Source organism: Plectropomus leopardus, chromosome 12 (assembly GCF_026936395.1).
Source record: "Plectropomus leopardus strain MGB_pleo_1.0 chromosome 12, ASM2693639v1, whole genome shotgun sequence".
Classification (NCBI taxonomy): domain Eukaryota; kingdom Metazoa; phylum Chordata; class Actinopteri; order Perciformes; family Serranidae; genus Plectropomus; species Plectropomus leopardus.
Genome location: NC_142187.1, coordinates 2,823,566 through 2,845,995, shown reverse-complemented (window position 1 = coordinate 2,845,995; position 22,430 = coordinate 2,823,566). Strand labels below are relative to the sequence as shown.

At 38.3% G+C, this 22,430-nt stretch overlaps 1 protein-coding gene across 4 annotated transcripts in view; it reads right to left on the bottom strand.

The window, feature by feature from the left end:
- LOC121951344 (disks large-associated protein 1-like) overlaps nucleotides 1-22,430 on the bottom strand; it is a 165,864-nt gene that overhangs the window by 60,122 nt on the left and 83,312 nt on the right. For all 4 annotated transcript variants that reach the window (XM_088085119.1, XM_088085122.1, XM_088085121.1 and 1 more), the window contains exons 4-5: nucleotides 19,220-19,434; nucleotides 6,073-6,268 (exon numbers count right to left, since the gene is read on the bottom strand). In XM_088085119.1, coding sequence (XP_087941245.1) covers nucleotides 6,073-6,268; nucleotides 19,220-19,434 — 411 coding nt within the window. The remainder of the gene's footprint in view (nucleotides 1-6,072; nucleotides 6,269-19,219; nucleotides 19,435-22,430) is intronic.

Below are 22,430 nucleotides of genomic sequence, written 5' to 3'. Positions count from 1 at the left end.
ACTTGAATATCATTGAAAATCTGTGGGATGATTTGAAGCGGGCTGTCCATGCTCGGAAACCATCGAACCTGACTGAACTAGAGATGTTTTGTAAGGGAGAATGGTCCAAAATACCTTCATCTAGAATCCAGACACTTATTACAGGCTATAGGAAGCGTCTGGTGGCTGTTATTTTTTCAAAAGGGGGCTCAACTAAATATTGTTGGGATTTTTCTGTTGGGGTGCCCAAATTTATGCACGTGTCTAATTTTGTTTTGATTCATATTGCACATTTACTGTTAATCCAATAAACCTCATTTCACCACTGAAATATTACTGTGTCCATCAGTTATTTGATAGATCAAAATGAAGTTGCTGATACAAACACCCATGATTTATAAATGAAAATGATGGAAATTGTTAGGGGTGCCCAAACTTTTTCATACAACTGTATATTAGCAGGTCATCTGTGAAGTGATTTAGAGATTAAGGAGAACAGATCCGTTTGTGTTGAGCTTCATGGGTGTGAGATGAGTGATGTTAGGGTCACCCTACTTACCCTTACCCTAACCCATAAGAAAATTACCTAATGTTAAATCCTGTTTTGAAATGTTGGCATTAGAATGCCCTTATATAGCACCGTTAGGCCTTGGGCCGTATCACGGTATTACGGTTTACCAAGATAATTCGAAATCCAAAGGTATTTTTTTCAATACTATCATAAAGCTCAGTCTGTGGAGTCTCAGCTGAGCTGAAAGACACAGTGACACCTAGTAATGGAAGGAGAAGTTACAGGACTGTAAACAGCCAGCAGCCAGCAGGCAAAGAGAAAGCATTGCAACTAACTTGGTGAATTAAGTATTTATTACAACCAAACTGTAGCTGGTGACTGTTGGAACAGTGGGCTTACTAACTAGATTACTTACAAGAGTAACCAAGACGGTTTGGGCAAGTTTTATTTTGTTTCTGTTGAGTTTGAATGAAGTGTGTTTGATGATGAGATAAGGAGGCATTTAAGCCTTGTCAGTCTTTCATGAAAGGTGAATTTAAAAGGCGTACAGTTGTATTTCACTGATTACTAAAGGACAAAGGTGTGACATTTTATGGGTTACAGTTGTGTATTTATTAGTCTAAAAAGTAAGTAGCACACTCGCCGTTGAGGGGTTAGGGTCGCACACTTAAATCATTTAATACTGTATACCCTGGTGAAATTTCAGAAAGGTATGAAATGTTACATACCACCCAAGCCTAATCACTGCATATACTGTAGGATGATATTGTGTGGTAACCAAAAAAAAATCTCCAGCAGTTTTCTTTTGCTTGTATTCAAAATGCCAACAGAACTGACCTCTGTACTCATCCTAAAAACAGCTGCGTCGCTCCAAATGATTTACTGTTCAACTTTTCTAAACGGATATTTCAAAATGAATGTTGTGACTGCTGCTGTGCCATCTGTGTAAAATGATCAGAGACTGTAGATGAAACACACGCATCATTTCTGCTGCTGTGTGATGACTGCATGTGTTTCAACCACTCAGAAAAGACTTCTGTAAGTTGTTGTGAGCAACTGACTCATCAAACATCAGAATCCACATTTCCACCAGACGACGCTCATGTGGATAAAACAAAAAACACAAAGCAAACACAAAGGCTAGACTCAACATAAATAAAATGTGTTTTGTGATTTTGGATAGATCTGTCTGCGTTTGCACACTACAGCCATGAAAATTGCCTGGCATCTGCGACAGGAGGTTGTCAGAGTAGCTTTAACACAAATGCATTTTAGAGCCAAAATGAGCACTGAAATTGCACCGTGCCATCTAAACAGCATAAACACAGCCTCATATGCTTTTCACCGATTCACCAGAGTAGTTAGTTAGGTTTTGTATTTGAGATATTTGAGTTATTGTCACTGTAGTCTTTAGATAGTCAGCTCCATTTTGCTTTAAGGAGTCCTCTTTTTGTTACATTTGTTTCATTGTTTTGACAGCACCTGGCGGCTCTTATCTGTTTTGTAATTAATATCCACTTGTCTTTTGAAATAATTACACCTTAATTCACAATCCCCTCCATCGACTGTTTGTGTTACTTCCCTTTTCCCTATTGCGAGCTAGGTTTGTAACAAGCTCTTAGTCTTATAACCAGGATTTTCAACTCAAGAATATGTTTCTAACCACACAGTCTTCCTGCTATGGTGTGAAATCTATTATTTTTCAGTGTCACTTAAAGAGCTAGATGGTTGTTTTCTCTCTCTGTATTTCACACACAAATAGCAAGCCCACTGTAACATCCCATTATTGGAATTCTATTTCTAATATTTATCTCCCTATCTTTTATTTATTTATTTTTTTTTTTACAATCATTGAGCTTAATTCTCACATTGACTTAAATTGAAAACAAATCAGACAGATCTCAAGACCAAAGCATATTGAGGCAAGTGGTTTAATTGGGGTTTTATGGTCGGGTCCATGCAGAGAGGGATATTAAAACTGTTAATAGAGGCAATTTAGTATGGTAGTGGTAATTAGGGACAGGTTCAGGATGAGTGATGCAAGTGGAGGTTCAAGGTGAGGTAAAGGTGGGACAAATGAAGGCTTATTGGGCACAGCTTCATTTCACCTGCTGGAGCTTTGAAGGAAACAGCAGCCTGCTAGGAGGAAGGGCAGAGTCAAAGCAGGTATAGGTGCAGACTGCTGCAGGCAGGTTAGTCAGTAACGATCATTCCAGTGTTACCAAAATGGTGCCAACACCACAAGTTTTCTTTTTAAGACCATATTACCTCAAAACAAGATTGAACAATACTTATATTTTGATCATGGGCAAGTGGCCAGTGTATAAGCCAGGGAGGTGTAAAGCTAAAACAAAATAACAGCCATCGGGGTGCAGTTTCTTCAATAACCATGTGCTCATGAATTATCTCCTACTCTACTAACATGGTAAATCTTCAAAGGGTAATGAAGTAGAAAAAAAATGTAATGCATTGCCACTTCATCTGGTGTAATTCTGTATTTTTTATTGTCAACAAATCCCATATTGTGCTTCACATGGCTCAGTACTTTCTTACTTTCCTGCCCTGTCTACTCTCAGTTCCAAGACCATTTGTTTCAACTTAAGATGCTAGTCTTCATGGCTTTATAACTCACAAATATGTAGTTTAATTTCAGATGGGGTAAAAATTTGTTTTACCAAACAACTATGAAAATATGTTAATACATTTTTCTCAAATATTTAATGTAATCTGTCTTGTTAGTCTTTATTTCTCATTGAAATTGCACAAAAATCCCTTGTTTGCTTTTTTTAGATGCATTTCAAATTGGTTTTGTAAAAGAGAGGGAGAGCCTGCTTGTCGTTGTGGTTCTAAATAGAAAATTTGGACCTAATTCCTAATTTCCCCCATTGTAGAAATCTTGCTGAAGGGATTACACAAGACAGCAAGCACTTAACAGCTGTTTACAGGCATCTTAGCCTGCTAATTTTGAGTGAAAATAGCACTCTGACTAATAAATCTATAAAAAATGTTGCTCTCTTTGTGAGAACAGTATTTTTTAGGTTTGTTTAGTTGAAACAGCTAGCACCCCTACGGTCCAATATGTTGCATACATTGAGGACTTTGATGTGCTCAGTAACTTTTTTCCTCTCTCTCTGAAATGCCGGAAAATCCATCTCCTACTCTGGTACCTCTTATTACAATTGAAGCACTGATGATATTGATTATATCAATACAATACTGTCAAACCCTAGTGTCATTCAAAATAAGAGATGTCATTTCCTAAAACAGCTGGTCTTTGTAGTCTTTATCAAATGCCACACAATCGGAAAGCAGCAGCATATTTGTTGGAGACTATCCACATGAATCCACATTTGGTGCTCTAGTGAGTATTTGTGGCAGCAGGACAGTGTGTGTGGGTTTGAGTCAAAACACACAACAGTGTGTTCATAGTAATGAAGGAATATGTCACTCAGTGCAACACTGCACCTCATCGATGTGTGTTTAAATAGTTGTGGATAACAATGGAGCTCTATGGAACACAGTAGGAAGATATATTGGACACACCATACTCATTAGCAGATACATTCAGAATTGGTTTGGGTCTGCATATGGGATTTGTTGACAATTTAAAAATATAGAATATTACCAGATATACTGTCTCAGAAACACTTGTAATGTGATGGATGGATTTGCGGAGTTGGAAACATGACTCTCATCCTCAGTCTTGCCTGTACAGTGCAGACATGCTGATGGTGCACTGTGCACAGACCCAAACTGTGAAGGGTACACTGTTTTTCAACCAGGACTGTATAGAGTCCTCACATATCTGGTAGGCATAACCAGTTGTGTGGCAGTGTCTTATAGGGTGGTCTCCTAAGGGCTACTATGAGTTTTAAATACAGTATATTCATCCCATGAGTGAAGCGACTTTTGTTCCTCAAAGTTATTAAAGACAGAGCTTCTCCTCAGGCTTAGTGTTGTTTCAGGGTGAGTTCAGACAGACACAAGCACTGCATGAAAAGCACAGTGCTGTCAGTCAGCTAAATAAGGCCACTGCATTGACGCAGTGAAGATGCCTATGCATACAGGCCTAGCTGGTCCAAAAAAAAAAAAAGGGAAGAAAAAAAATTACACCTTTCTGGTTGTATACACCATCAAAAAAGATCTCGACAATAAGCACAGTTTCAAGATTGGAGTCACCAGTTCAGTATAAAACCAAACTTCTACCCTTTTGTTGCTGAGATATTATGTTGAGTAATGGCCAGAAAAGTGTTTTTGCAGATGTCACATAGAAGCTGACCTTTCACCTTTCAGATATAAAATGTCATTACTTTATCATTTGTTAGATATGTGTTCAAAATCCTTCAATGACTGTGAATGTTCAGTACAGAAAGTCCAAATGGGCGTTTGTGCTAAAGTCGAAGATATCCCCTCGAGGTTATTTGAGATATCATGTTCATTAGATTGAGATGGATGCAAGGTCATGGTGACCTTGACCTTTGACCACCAAAAAACTAATCTGTTCATCCTTGACTCCAAGATGAGGTTTATGCCAAATCTGAAGACATTCCAGAGAGGTGTTTTTGTTATTGTGTTAAAAAGAATGAGCTACACTTACAAATAAGCTAATAGTCACCTTGACTTTTAACCTATGACCAAGTGGATGATTGTACCAAATTTGATTGAAACTAGAACTTCCCTCAAGGAATTCCTGAGATATTGCATTTACAAGAATGAGATGCAAAGACGCCCCCAACACATAATCCCTCTGGCAATGGCTATCGCAAATGCAGAGGCAAAAAAAGAAGCAACAAGGATTTTGGGGCAAAAAATTTAAATTCAATGCAATACAAAGTAATTTGGCAAGGCTTACTAATCAAATATATCCACATCCACTTATCCACTAAGTCTGGCATGATTACATGAAAGACTAACAGGACTGGCTGCAGCTTTGCTTTACAAGGATTACACTGAGGGCTATTTTTAGTGTTGATACAGGGTAACACACCCATGCCCCAAGGTGGATATATGTAATACACTTGTGCTTATGCACCGCTGCACCTCTGGGCATACCACAGCCTCACTAAGAGCTTCAGTTTCTACAACTTAGCCATCTGAAACAGCTTCTCTCAATCTTTTAGACCTTCAACTCTTAACAATCTAATTTATGCAAGAGTACAAAGCATATGCATTATGGAAAGTTTGATCATCTGGGTGACGTCAAAAGTTTCAGAACAAATAAATAAGTGGACCTTGAGTGGAGGTTGTTTAGTCATAAGCTATTCTCATTTCCAAGGAAGTCAACAATTACTTCAGTTAGATTCTGTTTAAATCTAAAGCAAAGCTGCAGCAAGTTTTCTAAAATGAAGGTATGGTAAAAATTTGTACATGACGGTAAATATTTCATTAAAGTCTGCATTGAAAAGCAGTGAACCCATCCTTTAAAAAGAGAGAAATAAAGAAATACGAGAAATATGGGCATTCGGTGAAAGTCAAGGATTTGTTTTCATACCCCATCACATCCATCCAAGCCTTGTGTATCTATGTAAAATAATTGGTTGGGATATACTGTGAAGACAAACGCAGCAGTGTTGGCAACCAACCTGACTGATGGTGCTCATGGCCCTCATGTAGCTTTCATTGCGTGAGCGGTATTGGGGTGAGGACAGCAGCGATTTGGGGTCGAGGAGGGTTTTGGGGTCCAGGGTATCCAGGCTTCTATTGATTGAAACCTCACTCACCGCACGCAGGTAACTGTGGCTCCTGATCTGCAGTTTGGGGGAGTGCTCCGTGGAAATCCTGACAGAGGGATGACAGGGACGGAGAATTAAACATTAAACATCAACATTTATCAATCAACTGAGTCATTACTGAGTCATAATAACACAACAGTGGTCAACATTGAAAAATAAAAAAAATTAGACTGACATTGTCTTTCAAAGGTCTTCATAGGACTACTGAAACCACTGAGAGGGGAGTATTGTTCATCATGAACAAGACTCCCCTCAGTGGACATTCTGTTCATCCACCACAACAGGAATTGATTCCCTCCGCATTGAACTCATTACCATGTCTCAGTGTGACTCGGAACACTTTTGCTAATTTATGTCACTCTCAAATTGATTGTCTTGTTGATAGTGTTACTGGCTCACTGCGATCAGCTCTCGACTCTGTTGCTCCTCTTAAGAAGAAAATAATGGAACAAAGAAAATAAGCTCAATTTGTATTCCCCAGACCCACAAATTAAAACAAATTTGAAAGAAACTGGCGTTCAACCAACATGGAAGAGTCCGGTTTAGTGTGGCAGGTCAGTCTTAAAACATATGAAAAGGCCCTCCACTATGCCAGAGCTAACTATTACTCATCGTTAATTAAGGAAAATAAAAACAATCCCAGGTTTCTTTTCACCACTGTAGCCAGGCTGACTCAGAGTCACAGCTCCATAGAGCCTGGTATTCCTTTGGCCCTCAGTAGTGATGACTTTATGAATTTCTTTAATGATAAAATTATAACTATTGGAGATAAAATCCATCACCTCTTGCCCTCAACCAACTTGACCTCAGATACAGGTAATTTGGATGTGGCAGTAGGGCCTGAAGTTTATTTAGACTGTTTTTCCCCCATTGACCTTCACCAACTCTCTACATTGATTTCCACATCCAAGCCATCAACATGCCTGTTTCCTGATGTTAAATTCGGACAAAACTGAAGTTATTGTTCTTGGCCCCAAACACCTCAGAAACTCATTTTCTAAGGATATAATTCCTTTAGATGGCATTGCCTTGGCCGCTAGCACAACTATAAGGAACCTTGTAGTTATATTCAATCAAGATCTATCTTTTGCCCCCCATATAAAGCAAACTTTAAGGACTGCTTTCTTTCACTTGTGTTACATTGTAAAAATTAGACATATTCTAACTCAAACAGATGCTGAAAAAGTAGTACATGCATATGTTACTTCTAGGCTGGATTACTGTTACTCCCTATTATCCTATTGTCCCAACAAGTCTCTGAAGTCTCTACAACTGGTGCAGAACACTGCTGCACGTGTACTAACGGGAAACAAGAAAAGGGATCATATTTCTCCTGTTTTAGCTTCTTTGCACTGGCTCCCTGTAAAATCCAGAACTGAATTTAAAATTCTCCTCCTTACTTACAAAGCTTTGAATGGTCAGGCTCCATCCTATCTGTCACAGCTCATAGTTACCTGTCAACCCTCAAGAGCACTGCGCTCTGTAAACGCAGGGTTACTTGTGGTTCACAGAGTCTCCAAATGTAGGATAGGAGCCAGAGCCTTCAGTTACTACGCTCTTTTATGGAATCATCCTCCAGTTTTGGTCAGGGAAGCAGACACCGTCAATACATTTAAGGGTAGACTTAAGACCTTCCTCTTTAATAAAGCCTATAATTAGGGCTGGCTCAGGTTGCCTGGATCAGCCCCTAGTTAGGCTGACATAGATTTAGTCTGCCGGAGGACTTTCTAGGATACACTGAGCTCCTTTTTCCTTCTCTTTCTCCCTCCAATTGCAAACGCTCATGTCTTTTAACTGCATTACATTAACTTGGTTGCCTCTCCGAAGCATTTGTGCCTCCTTGTTTCGTAGTTTTCCCAGATCTTGGCTGTGCCTGGATCGGGGTGATGGCTGTGCTGATGCTGTGACCCTGCCTTTGGCCATGCTCGTCCTATGGCTGCATTGATACTATACCTCTGGCTCGTCCTGATCGTGGTCTTGGTTGTGCTGTTGCTGTAGTACTGTCTGAAGCTGTGCCGTTATTATGAGTCATGCCTCCACTGTGAATATACGTATGGAAATCTTATCAACACCTACAATATTTGCACGTAACATCACATGCTATCATAGAGTGCATTTAGTAATTTTACGCCTATCACTATTGTTATATGATATACAATTGTTACCATCATTGCTGTGCATCCTTCCCCCTCTCTCTTCCACTCTCTCTCTCTTTCTCTTTCCCTTTTGGCATTACTGTAATTTAACTGTTATTTACGGCATCTATTGCACGTCTGTCCATCCTGGAAGAGGGATCCCTCCTCAGCTGCTCTTCCTGAGGTTTTTACCATTTTTTCCCCCCGTTACAGATTTTTTTTAGGGGAGTTTTTCCTTAGATGATGTGACGGTCTAAGGGCAGAGGGATGTTGTATGCTTTAAAGCCCTCTAAGGCTTTATCATTAATGATGATTAATAATAATGATTATGGACTTCATAAATAAAATTGAATCAAACTGAATTGAACAGGAACAAAGTGAGGGCCATTCTTAGACAACATCCGGGACACACTCTGCTTAACAATAATATCTGCACATCATGAGTATCTGCAGATAATGGCTTTAAAATGAAATATCAGAATCGGCCAACATGCCAATTTCTGCTTGTATAACAAACCAATATATTTGTCTTTCACTGACAAAGTGAACGTGCAAAACATAAACCTAAGTTAAAGTATTTTTCTTATTTTGCACAATGAATAAATATTACATACACCGAAAAGCATTGTATATATGTCTCTATCTGCCAGTGGGCCATCACGATAAGAGTATTCATAATATTATGGTAATTCCACTGAAGAAGAGACTTGATGATCACTAAAATTTGGTGGGGGGAAAAAAAGTGGATATATCTATATCGGTCAAAGATGCTATATAACAGCATATCGGATATTGGCAAAAAAATCAATATTGTGCAAAAGCAGGGTTTTTCAACATGCGACAACCAGCTTAAAATAGGGTACAAACTAATTTTCCTTTGCTAGTAGACCAGAGCTGTGTACACAGTTGGTGTGCACGTGTTTAGCTTTTTGTCCTTTTATCTGGTGTGTCACAGTCAGTGTCAGGAATGCACCTCAAGAAACAGGTTTCTGTGTCCAGTGGAGCAGATGAGAGAGTGTTGATAAAACTCAGATGTTGATAAAACTTATGGTACAGCATTTCAAAGAAGTTTATAGTGTAGAATTTCAAAAGAACGGTCCAAAAAGTCAACATTTAAAGACAAAGGCCAGGTGAGAGGGTTTTTTTTGCCCAGTGGAAAAGGGATTTAGACACCACCAACCAGACAGCATTTTCTTCCCTAGGACCATCTCTATCATACCATAATCAGACTATTGGCAAAAGACTTTCACACTGGTGTGAAATACCAGCAAAAACATTGACAAATATAATTCCACAGATGACACTAACAGCCCCAAAAAGCAAACATCAACAACAGAACACCTCATCATTATCACAGACCTATTCACCACACATCCACACAGTACACTACATATCATAAGGTTCAGTATCCTCACTCACAGAGGCTCAGTCACTGTCAGTCACTGTATGTTTGTTCATAGTTTGCAAGCCCAACTGGTTTGTAGGGATGGCGCCCTACAGTAAACCCTCTGCCTAAGGGTAACGGCTCGTATATACTAAATAGGGAATGTGAAAACTCTATCTTAATTCGACCGCTCTTTCCTCACTATTCTGGACTTACAAATGATCATCATTTGGTTTTGCTTCTGACATCTTGACTATCCTATGCAGTTTGTTTTTATTACTCACAATACCAGGCAACAGAACATATAATTAAAATGTTCCCCACAAAGGAGCAAGAGATAAATAGCAATATACAGTATGTCTGTCAACTCTGAACTGTCTCAGTTTACGCATGAAATACAGACGGTGCAGACCTTTTTTTATAGATAGCATGTGTTTGAATTCTATGACACTTTGTTCCTATATAACTGTTGTTGTCTACCGCTTCAATTTTTCCCCAATCTATAGTCGTTTGTTGGTGGGTGTTGTTACCCGTTTTAAAGATGATTTCTTTCGATTTCTTCCTGTTCAAATGAAGAAAACTGGACCTACACAGACAAATGAACTAATTTTCCCTCCCACAATAGCTGCTTTCATCATCATTTTGAATCAAACCAATGACTGCCATGTCATCAGCAAATTGAATACTAACATAATCAGATGTGTTGCCTCTGCATTGTTTGTTGTCAATAACACTGAATAACACTATGATAATAAGTAAAAACACTGGCCCATTCATTCTGACACACTCAGTACGTTCGCAATTCGAACATTAAAATGATTGTGTTCATCCGACTAAAGCCGAACCTGAACTGGCCTAGGCGCTCTGCAGATGCTCCACAGTCCCCGCACCAGGCTTTAAACCGAAAGTCAAACAGTATAAATTCGTAAAAGAAAGCCAGGAAAAAACAAAGAAGAGGGGAAGAAAACACTACACCATTAAAGCGTAGAGTATTCACATAATGTACAGTGCTGAAAAGTTCTACATGTTGTCTCCATTGACATACAACCCATTTGCCACTTGTTTGGTATGAGACAGAACAGCTCAACCAGAGGAAGGTTCAATAGACAACAAGTAATGACTCCTAAAACCTGGAAATGACTTGGCATTTTAGCCAAGTCTGGAAGTCAATGGGTTTTTGGAAAAGGTTTTTGATTATAAGCCTTAAATAAGAGTATTGGTTTACACCAGCTGAAGACACTTTCATGTTTTGTTCTGCGACATAAGATACTTAAGTAAATACCACATTGTGAACTTTGACACTGCGTCTTGCAAAACACGTTTGCTAACAAGTGGCTAAATGAGACAACAGAATGTCATCATCGAACTGCACCAAACATGACTTTACAGCCTTGTAGTGGTGATGATGCAACCACAGCGTAGTTCGTATTAGCCTAGCAATAGCTTTTCACTTCAGGCAATTACATTTAGCCTTCAAAAATACTAAAAGTGCTGTTCATTTGTGAAAACTGTGTTTAGTTTAAATGTTTTAGTATAATAAACATTTGTCTACCACAGAACTTTTTTTTTGCAATGATCCAAAATCCAATAGAAAAGTCCATAGGCTTTTAGACGAGGGAACCAGGGTGAAGTTAGCTTCTGGTCTGGCCAATAGAAAAATGTCATCCTTGGGGCACTCTATTGCAACTAGCTCAAAGGAGGCATCCACCTACTGTGGCGGAGTCCGACATACTTCTGTCAATAAATGGATTCTACCCCGGCGCTTGTTTACTGGGACAAGAACAGCATACCAATTAAATGGCCTAATCGAGCTATGACCTTAACTGTGCATGGAAACATACTGACTAAAATCAGTCAGTCAGGAATCTACCCATAATGTTCTTTTAAAGGGAGGTTGTTTACCTATATGACCTATAATATAAGACATTCTGTAACTGAAAACATGGTCATAAAAAAAGAAAATGATTATACATGTCAAATGTGTGGGATTTAATCATTGATTGCATGTGTATGGCATCAATTTTCTTTAGTACAAGTTTAGAACCTCTCCCACACACACACCTCTATAATGAGGACTCTGAGCATTTTATGGTCATTTTCGATGATGACATTATGCACGTAGTTTCTCTCACTACGGTCTCCAAAGCATCAACCACATAATGACAGTTTAGATTATAAAGGAAACTGTCTTCTCAGGGGAGTGAGGAGGAGAGAGATGTGGGAATGTATTTAATTCACAGTGTACTCTGCACGTCACAACTTCCATTCAAGTCTGTATCACAGTCACAGACATGTTGTTGTCAGATTCAGGAGAAGCCAGGAACACTAGCAAAATAGGTTATATTTTATTCTAGTGGTTCTATTATAAATTGTGCTTTTTATTTTGTGCACTTCATTTTATGAATGGTTCATTTTTCTCATCCCATGTTGTTTTGAATCTGTGATTGTTTTTTTCATCTGTGCTTTTAGTTTGCAGAATACACGATAAAAATCAAACCCAGCCATATCATCAAATTTTTAGTACTACAACTGCAATGCAGTTTTGTTCAGACAATTTTTAAATAAATGAATAAATAACACAGAAACGCGATAGTAAAGATACTGTGAACAATCTTTTTTTTTTTTTTACAAAAAAGTATGGTGAGGCAGCATTCTGTTTTTATGCATGAATGGCTTGGAACAGACTGCCCTTACATATAACAGAAGCAACCTCTGTATATAGTTTTAAGAAGAAGCTCGAGATCCATTTCTGTGCTCTTGCTTTTAATTAATTCCACCTTCTATTTTTATTGTATTTTATTTGCATATTATGGTTGTTATTTCTTATAAACTTGTTTTATGCTTTTAATTACTGTTTTAACATTTGTGTTTATTTGTCTTCCACCTCTGGCCTGTCTGCAACTTATATTCAGTGTCATGGTATCCATGTGCTGTATAATGATTTGATTTGATTTATTCATGTGTATATATATATATATATATATATATATATATACATATATATATATGTATATATATTCTTCTACATATTGTTAGATTTTAAAGAATGTAAAGCACTTTGAGCTGTATTTTATGTATGAAAGGTGCCATACAAATAGAGTTTTTTTCAACAAAAAAAACAAACAAATAATGCATCTTGAAATGTCAAAATGCTGTGGGGTGAATTACATCCCTTGTAACAGTACAAATTCACATTCAGTAAGCATCCAATACTAAACAATACACAGCTCTCAAACTTTTCTTACTATAGTCATTGTACTTTAAAAAAAGAGTATTATAATTATTATTATAATAATAATAATAATTATTATTATTATTATCATGAAAGCTGAGTGTGAGGCGCTTAGGATGAGAGTCAGCATCTGTAAATCTGAGGCCATGGTGCTCTGGTGGAAAACTTTGGATGCCCTTCTGGGTTGGGAGAAAGTCACTGCCCCAAGAAAAGGAGTAAGTGTAGACGTAGCACTAGACTGTCAGGGTGAAGAAAGCGCTGAGCCGGAAGGCAAAGCTTTCAATTTACTGGTCCATCTATGTTCTGACCCTCATGTATGGTTTTGAGCTCTGGGTAGTGACCAAAAAAATGAGATTGAAGATAAAAGGATCCTCCTGGGCACCTCCTGTTAGTCTACCGGATAAGCAGGGGGATGAATGGATGGATAGATGGATGATATGAAATTGTTCCCAAAACTACAGTGGCTGCCCATTCTTAGCTTGACATCACCAAACCAAATCCCAAATATCAGTTAGTCTGGAACCTCTCAGTTCATTTACAGTTTCCAGTGAGTTATTAACAGCTATAGACCAAAATGGCTGTGGATGCAATTGGGTAGACCTAAAAAACAATTAGAGCAACTTTTGGTAATTTCGTGGCCAGGCTCCCTTGGTGCACCTGCGGTACACCTGGGCACAGGGTGGGATCAGAGAGAATACATTATTTTAGGTGTGTGCATTAGAGGCCGTGGCAGTCTTGGTCAATCTTGGTCTGGGACTCGGGACAGAAATCTTTTTTAAACTTTGAGAAGTGTGAAGCTTTTTAGTGATTCACATTTTTTTTGTGGAGCTGTATGAACAGCTTTTAATGTGTCAGTCTGCAACACGCCCATTGATCTGCAGAACAAACTGTGTAGAATAATGAATCACAGCCACATGTTTGATGTGCACATAAGCAGGGGAGGTTCTGAAGCTCTTTTTACAATAGTCTGATGTTTGTAGCACAAAATGTAACCAGCAGCTCTGCCGAGTGTAATTGTGGTGTGAAAATGACATTAACAATCCTGCTGCAATTATCTTCTGTACCGGGCCTGCGGCCTCAAGCTTATAACCGAATCACAGCTGTGCCAATATTCAGTACAACAGCACTCTGCTCCTGTGACATTAAATAGGTTATTGTTGCTGTTACATTAATTAAGTAAATGATACATATTACCAACTAAAAACTGTTTGCAAGTGTGTCTTCAAGAGGATGATTTTGACTTTTTTAAGTAAACTCTGGATGATGAATCAGCATAATTTAGGTCAGGGATACTCAAATTGCTATGCTTGGGAGGCATGTTTGCAAAATGACAGTAGGCCAGGAGTCAGTCGCAGGAAGTCCTGTACATGTTTCTAGGTGTTAAGGACATTTCAAGGATTCTGAGATATTTCTCGGATTTAAGCATATTTGAGGGATTTTAGGACTTTTCTTGTTTCAAGGATTTAAGAACACTTCTAGGTCTTAAGGACGTTTCAAGGATTATGTATGTTTCTAAGATTTTCAGACATTTATAAGATTTCTGGACATTTCTAGGATTTTAGGACATTTCTACGATGCAGGGATCCTCCACTGCCAGTTTTTTGATGAACAGGCTCTATTTTGATACTGTTTTATGCACTCTGGCTTCTCATGTATACTAAAAGTACGGCAACCAATTCCCAGGGTAAATCACTTAATTTTTACTGTGTATTAGAAAATACTTGGCTCCTTATCGGGGCCCACATCTGGACCGCGGGCCATAAGTTGAGTATCTCTTATTTAGGCTTCGATGTCTGGAGGTTGGCCAGTATGCAGATCAAACATATGTATTCATTATTGACTATGATTATTGACTCAGTTTTTCATAATGTTAAAATTGTGGGTTTAGCTGCTGCTTTGTTCAAACTGAATCTGTGGGGGCTGAGGAGCAATGACCCTGAGCCCCACTGTGGGTAGCGTCACAGAGGGCTGACTCATAATGCAACGACCTCATTGATACCGGATCTCACTCCAAACTAAACTGAAAAGTTGGCAATCCTGGTTGATATTCTGCAAACTTTTTTTACTGGCCTGTTTCTGGACTTTATTGAGAAGTACTGATCAGTGCAACCGGATCTCACAGAAATGCATGAAATGAGCACAATTGGAAAGTCAGTTAGGATCCTTAGTCATGGTGGGCACACAAACTGCCTGGTTCAACAATGTCATGCATATGTCGTATAGAGAGCGAGAAACTTGTTGTAAGGGGGAGGTCGAGGTGTTAGACAGGTCAACAAACAACAAACAGCCAGAAGACTGCTGCTGTTAGAAGTCACATTCTTCCAGCCACAATCGCAGACCTGTCTGTCCTCTTCTGTGGTGAAACTATGGCTTCAGGCCTCCTCTGAAGAGCTCTCTCTGCTCGCTGTCAGCTCTCTTGTGAGGTCAACAGCCAGAGGTCCTGCCTGTCAGTCATCTACCAGCCCTGCCTTTGTTGACTCTCTGGCTCTAGTTCTTATTCTTGCACGACTCTAAATAACTATTTAACTGCTGGAAGGATGACCTTTTTTACCTACTGAAACCTGAATATTGGCTTGATTTCTGTCAAAAACATGGGAAGACGGCAAAAATAACCCAAAATGTAGCAAGAACCTCATAAAAAGTACAAAAGAACTACCTAAAAAAATAACTTTCGACGTGTTAAATATGCAATGATGATCACAAATACATATTTTCCCGAGCTTTATTCTTTTTTCCCCAGCCTTTAAAGAAATAAAATAAAATTGCTAAATCTACCAATTTCTTGCATTTTGGGGAACATTTCTTACCAAGTTATTCATTGCCCCCCCCCGCCACCAACCCCCCCCCAATATTTTTGAAAGAAATCGCATCAATTTGCTCAGCGTTCAAAGGTTTAAATACACAGGTTCAATTGTGACCTGCGGCCCTTTGCTGCATGCACCCCCCCCACTCCACTAGCTGTCCTATCAAAGAAAAGTAAAAGACAAAAAATAGTCTTTAAAAAAATAAAAAATACTGGGGCTACAGTCATCATTGGTAAATATGAGCTTATATCAAAAATAATTATGTTTCTAGTTAAATTTAAGCAAAGGTTCATAAAGAAGTAGAACAGTTTAAAACAGGTTGATCTGAAGCCAGGGGAGGCCGGTCCAATCATGAGCAGTCAGAGAGAGGGAGAGGGTGTGTGCACGTCATGGTGAGGAGGAGAGGAGAGAGCAGCGCGGCCGTTCCCTCGACTGCTCACGGTAATTACTCGCACTATTTAGAGAGCCGTGAAAGCTTAATTAGGCAAAGGTGATATTTCTGGCTTCCTGCTGTAGATCAGACTGCAGATTACACGTCTCTCAGGAGCAAACTCACCAGGACTACCTTTAGCAGCTTCATCATGGCTGCAACATTACACTGTTCCATCTGAACACCTCAACAGAATTTTACTCAAAGGTTTGGATTAAACACGGCGATTGAGTGCAGCCCTTTCAAGCCCTTATATACTAGAAGGGACACCAAATTATTATTAGCTTTAGGCAGTTAAAGATTGGTTTAACTTAAAATAACAAAGCAGATTTTAACAATATAAAAATATACACTTGACAAAAATAAGTAATTAAACTGGATATATATTAATGTAAATATTAACACATAAATTATGTTAATTATTATAGATTTAATGTCAGAGGGTTGGAGGGTTGGCTAACTATGGTGGCTGATGAGAAAACACAAATGGTCCGATCTAAACTGTAAAATCTTGTTGATCTTAGTTGATCTTAGTATTTCTGATTCTGATTCTGAAAAACGTGGAAATTAATGGCTCAGTCTAAGGAAATACAAACATGGCTCTTATTTTCAGGCGATAATACACAAAAGAAAACATCCTAATCATTTATCATTATCATTTAAAGTTTCTACCTGTGTGTGGGCGTCCACAGTGACAATCGACTGAAGTGGAAGACCAATTTGGAAGCTCTATGAGAGGGAGATGAGCAGATTCTGAGGAAGCTGAGATCCTTCAGTGTGTGCACCGAGATGTTGGGAGTCTCCTCCCAGTCTGTGGTGGGCAGAGCTGTGCATTACTGGAGTGTGATGGGGAGCAGCGTTTGAGCCGGCAACACCAACACACTGAGTAAACTGATTAAGGCTGGTTCTGTAACTGGCAGCAAACCAGGCAACTCTGAAGTTATGGTGGAACAAACTCTTATCTATTATGGTTAATCCTGACCACCGTCATCACCAACTATTGACAGACAACTGAGCTCTTCCTCTAACACACTAATTCAGCTGTTTTTAAAAACTCACACTGTCTAATGTATATACCGATAGTATGTAATCCAATATTTATATTTTATTAGCAGCAGTTAAGCGTATTCAGTGTATTGTAGTATATTCATTAAATTGTTTATTCCAAAGATTTACAGTATATCATAGATTATAAGATGTTTTTATTATTCTGTGTTGAGGTATTTTAATTTATTGTAATTGTGTTTATGTTTTTATTGATGTATATTTTTCTTATGTATTTACTCTTTCAGTAACACAAACATTTCCCAATTTGGAATCAATACAGTCCATCCATCCATTAATCCGTCTGTCTGTCCATCCATCATCATCCATCCATCAATTATCCATCCATCCATCCATTCATCCATCTATCCATTCAAGTATTCATTCGTCCGTCTATCCATCTTTCTGTCCATCCACAACAAAAGGTCTTTTAAATTTTTTTATCAATCAAACATTCTCTCTCTAATATTTAGGGAGTGAAAAATACAGTACGAACAGTAAGTTGATTGTGAAAAAAATTAAACTAATGGATCAAATTGTAATAAAATATTTTAAATACAGAGTATACTGCAGAGGTAATTAAAGAAAGGAATAAAAAGTGATTCATAAGTGTAAGGAGCAGCTCGCGTGGAGTCAACCTCCGGTTCCTGCTGATTATCAGGTCAGGTCTATCCCACACCACCAGCCCCATCTGTCTCTTAATTAGATAACCAGACTAATGTAAAAACACCACGTCCTGCTGCAGGCTTTGTATGACTGTAACATGGCTGCAGTGACAAACACACCAAATGTGCTCTTCACCATAATAGCACCTGAATAAGGATCACAGTGTGAAATAAACTGGTTTTATTCAATTCGTCAAATCATTAGGAAATTTCCAACTCTTTGTACCAAATCTTTCTCTAACGATGTCTATAATTAACTATAAATGAAAAATGATCAGTGAAACATGATCATTGTGAAGCGGTGTGAGCTCCACATTTCTCTGTAGTTTTCTAACCCTATGCTTTTAATTTCAGATATTCACACATCTCTTTGATGAATATAGACAGCAATATGATGACACCTAACTCTGCGTTTGGTACTTCTTGTGCACTTCAATTTTTTTTTACATCATTGTACATGTTTGGTTTTTACAATGGAGTGTTTTTTGAAATGGTATGTGATGTGAACTTCAACAGTCAATAATAATGCTGTTACATGCAGGCAGAAAAGAGAATAACACGTTTTTCACTTGACAGTATGGTGGCTGTTAGATGATGACTGTGGGACCTCAATATGCTCTGTGCCTTTTAAGAAAGTCTCCTTTGAGTGTTTCAGAACCAAAATGGCCTTGAGTTGTCTATAAAGTGAAATACAAATACAGGTGGAAAAAATGCTAAAAGCTTTGTCCTTTGAAAATGTACTAAAATGCTAAAAAAAAAAGTTTGAGTAAAATAACAGAATAATAGGCCTGTCCATGTGTACGATTAACACATGCATGGTTACAAAATAGTATTGAAAAAAAACTAATAATAATTTTAAAAATAATAATACATTTAAATTATGTAACTACAATAATTATAAATAAATATGTATGTATGTATGTGTGTATATACACACACACACACACACACATACACATATACATATACATATATATACACACACACACACACACACACACATATTTATATATTTATATTTTCCCCCTAAAAACTTCCCCTAGCTTTCTGAAAATAAATGTCTAAATGCACTCATTTCTTGCAATATGTGGAACTTTTTTTTACCAAGCTGCTTATTGCCTCCTTTCTTTGTTTTTGAAAGAAATTGTACCAATTTGCTCAGATGTCAAATGTCAGAAAGCAGCACAAGAAAAGTGATGTCGCTCCAGGTTTCAAAGGGTTAAACAAAGAACACGGGTTTAAGATTGAGATCTGAGATTCACCGTAAATTTATGACGTTAGGACAAAGACAATGAGATCTTACTGTAGAGTGGTCATCTCAGTCAGAGACGGCTGTGTGGCTTTCAGGTAGCTGGCCCGGCGCGCCTGGATCTTGGGCGAAGGTTTGGGACTCCCATCAGAGTCTCCGCTGTCATCCTCAGCCATGGCTTTGACATAGCTGCCGCTCCTCATCCTCCGACAGGGGATGTCATCCTCCTTCCCCAGTGGAGAAAAGCCGCCCCACTCATCCTGAGGTACCTGAGGACGGGGTGGAGAGGACAGAGACACCCAGTCAGGAGGATCCTTTCCGCTGCTGTCTGAGTCCCAGCCACCAAACTGGCTAACTAAACTGTCCTGATGGTACATTGGAACTCTACAGACATAACTAGCATGCCGCACAGAAATAACACCATACAGAGCAAGATCTAGCATCCAAGAACAGACTGGACTAAACTGATGGCTGGCATTTTTCTTAATCCACCACTCTTTCACACACATGCACCCATACTCAGCTCCCACACTGCTGTGCCACACTCTGTCTGCTAATGAGCATGAAGCAGTGTGTGTATGTGCTGTTTCTCTCTGGCTAATTCTTACATCTGCTTTGCAGTTCTCCAACAGGGCAGTGTCCATACATCAGCACAGGAGAGTGTGTATATGTGTGTGTGTATATTTGATCTGACCTGAGGGCCTGTGTGTTAATTGAGAAAGGCTTGTTTAATGGGGTAACATACTGACCGGTTTTACTGACAATAACAACACAAAGATAAATACATCAACTCAACAAACTTCATTTTACAAAATAACACGGAAAAATAGCACCAGAGTTTAAAAGAGGTTTACAGAAAACAGATGTGGGCAAAAAAATAAAACCAGATCAGGCTTACTCAATAAAATAAAATAAAATGAAATAAAATCTGACTCCCTACTAACCTAATCAGCAGAAATAATGTATGCATTGTACATTTCTGCAAACCATGTATATGTTTTGTTAGTATGTAGCGGATACGTGGAAACAATACTTTTTAACACCACTGTGGATGACGGGTGGTTAGGTTTTGGCACAAAAACCACGTGGTTGTAAAGATTTATGTCAAAAATTTAGGGCTGTCAGCGTTAACGTGTTAATTGCAATGCCATTAATGTCCGAAGTTTATGTGTTTTTTCTTTTTTTATTGCATTAATCCCTTGCCGACATTCCTGTCTTTAAGAGGGTGTACTGGAATAAGTTCTGAAGCAAGAGCAATGATACTGATATTATATGAAATTCGAAGACCTAAGAGACCTAGTACTAGTTTCTCAGGCAGGGGGTGACATATTGCTCCAAAGCTAAGCTACATTTTGGCAATGGAAAAACAAAATGGTCATTTCACAGGGGTCCCTTGACCTCTGACCTCCAGAAAATGGGTTCTGCTGGTACCCATGAGCCTCTCCCTTACACACACGCCCACTTTAGTCCCATGCAGTTTTTCTCTCATTTGATTCCTGATTGAGACAGTCTGGTAAGATATACTTCAACTTGTCAATATGGACTTTAAAAGTGTTTTGTAATGAAAAATAATGGAATTGAAAACATGCGAATAAAAAATGTGATCAGTTGTGATTAAATATAGAAATTCTGTGATTAATCGTAATTTTAAAAAAAAGATCATTTGACAGCCCTATAAAAAAATATGTTTGGCTTAAAATATCAGGTTTCAAAGGCCTAATCCCATCCCCACTGGAGAAACAGCATCACATACGCCCACACTTGGTGCCTGAGAAGGTGCTGAAAACACAGTGATGGGTTGCAAAATACCCATGTTGGGTGCCTAAAAAGCTGCAGGTAACACAGCAGCAGTTCTCAACAAAACAACCATCTGCGGTGCCTATAAAGCATCTGGAACTACTACTTAACACCCATGTTGGGACCTAAGAAGTCACTGGAAGAAGAGCAACAAGTTACTGCTAAACATCCATGTTGGGTGCCTGGAAAGTTGCTAAAAGCACAGCGATAGGTTGCTTCTAAACACCCACGTTGGGTCCAGAAAAGCTGCTGGAGACGCAGCGACCTGTTGCTCCAGAACACCTACATTTGGCACCTCAAAAGCTGCTTGAAATACAGTTAGGGGATGCTAAAAACACCAATTTTTTGTGCCTAGAAAGCTTCTGAAAACAGAGTGACGGGTCAGTACAAAACACCTGTGTTGCAGTGCCTAAAAATCTACTTGAAATAAAGTGCCAGGATGTTAAAAACCACAAATTTTTGGTGACTAAAAAGCTGCTGGAAATACAACAGATACAACCTGTGATAACTTTACCACTGATGCCAACATTGTCCTGTGGTGACTGGACTGGCAAAAAGGGTGTGGGGGTTTGTGCTCCTTGATGCAATGAGAAATGACAAAAATGAAAATGAAAAAAAAAAAACAAATGACAGTAACAAAACTAGTTTCTGTCTCCTCACAATAATAATTTTGTCTAACAATCTCAAGTTATAAATGCAACTTTAAAACCTAAAATATAATCATAATATAGTACCACAACAACAAGCGAAAAAAGCCATAAATAGACACTGTGTGTAGACTGTGTCAGTCTTCACATTTAGTATTTCTCACATTTCTCTCTGTCTAATGAGAATTGATATGCAGACAATGCAGCCAGTAAAATGAACCAATAAAGAGGCCTGGAGTCTGAGGGCAGTTACATGGTGCAAATGTCTTCCTTCACTGTCCAATCTGACACGTTGATTTAAAAACCAAAATAAATAAATCTAGGACACTGATTGTCCTAATAACAATGTAAGTCAATTTAACTATTAATTTTAATTTGTGTTTACTTTAAATACCGTAAATTAATGTAATTTAAAAACAACTTCACAAAATTAAGTAAATACGGATAAATTTCAAGTGAACTTAACACTGAGAAAGTAAACATAAATTAAGATTTTCAGTTTACAGTACAGTACAGTACAGTACACAAATGTCAGATTTTAAAGCTGTTTCTCTCTGTTTGACATGAACACAAAAAAATATAAATGGGACACAAATATAAGAAAAATTATATTAAAAGACTATTAATTATGCTATGTTGCTAATATGTTATAGTTATTATACAGAAAATAATCAAGTAAAAGAAGGAATATTGTGCATATTTTGAATTTGCTCATTATGGATTGGTGCAGGTGTCTTTCCAAACAGTGGGAGCAGCAAGAATGATTTATGAAGAGCTTCCTTATTTTGTTTCTTTTTGCCAACATTATGGATGATAATGGC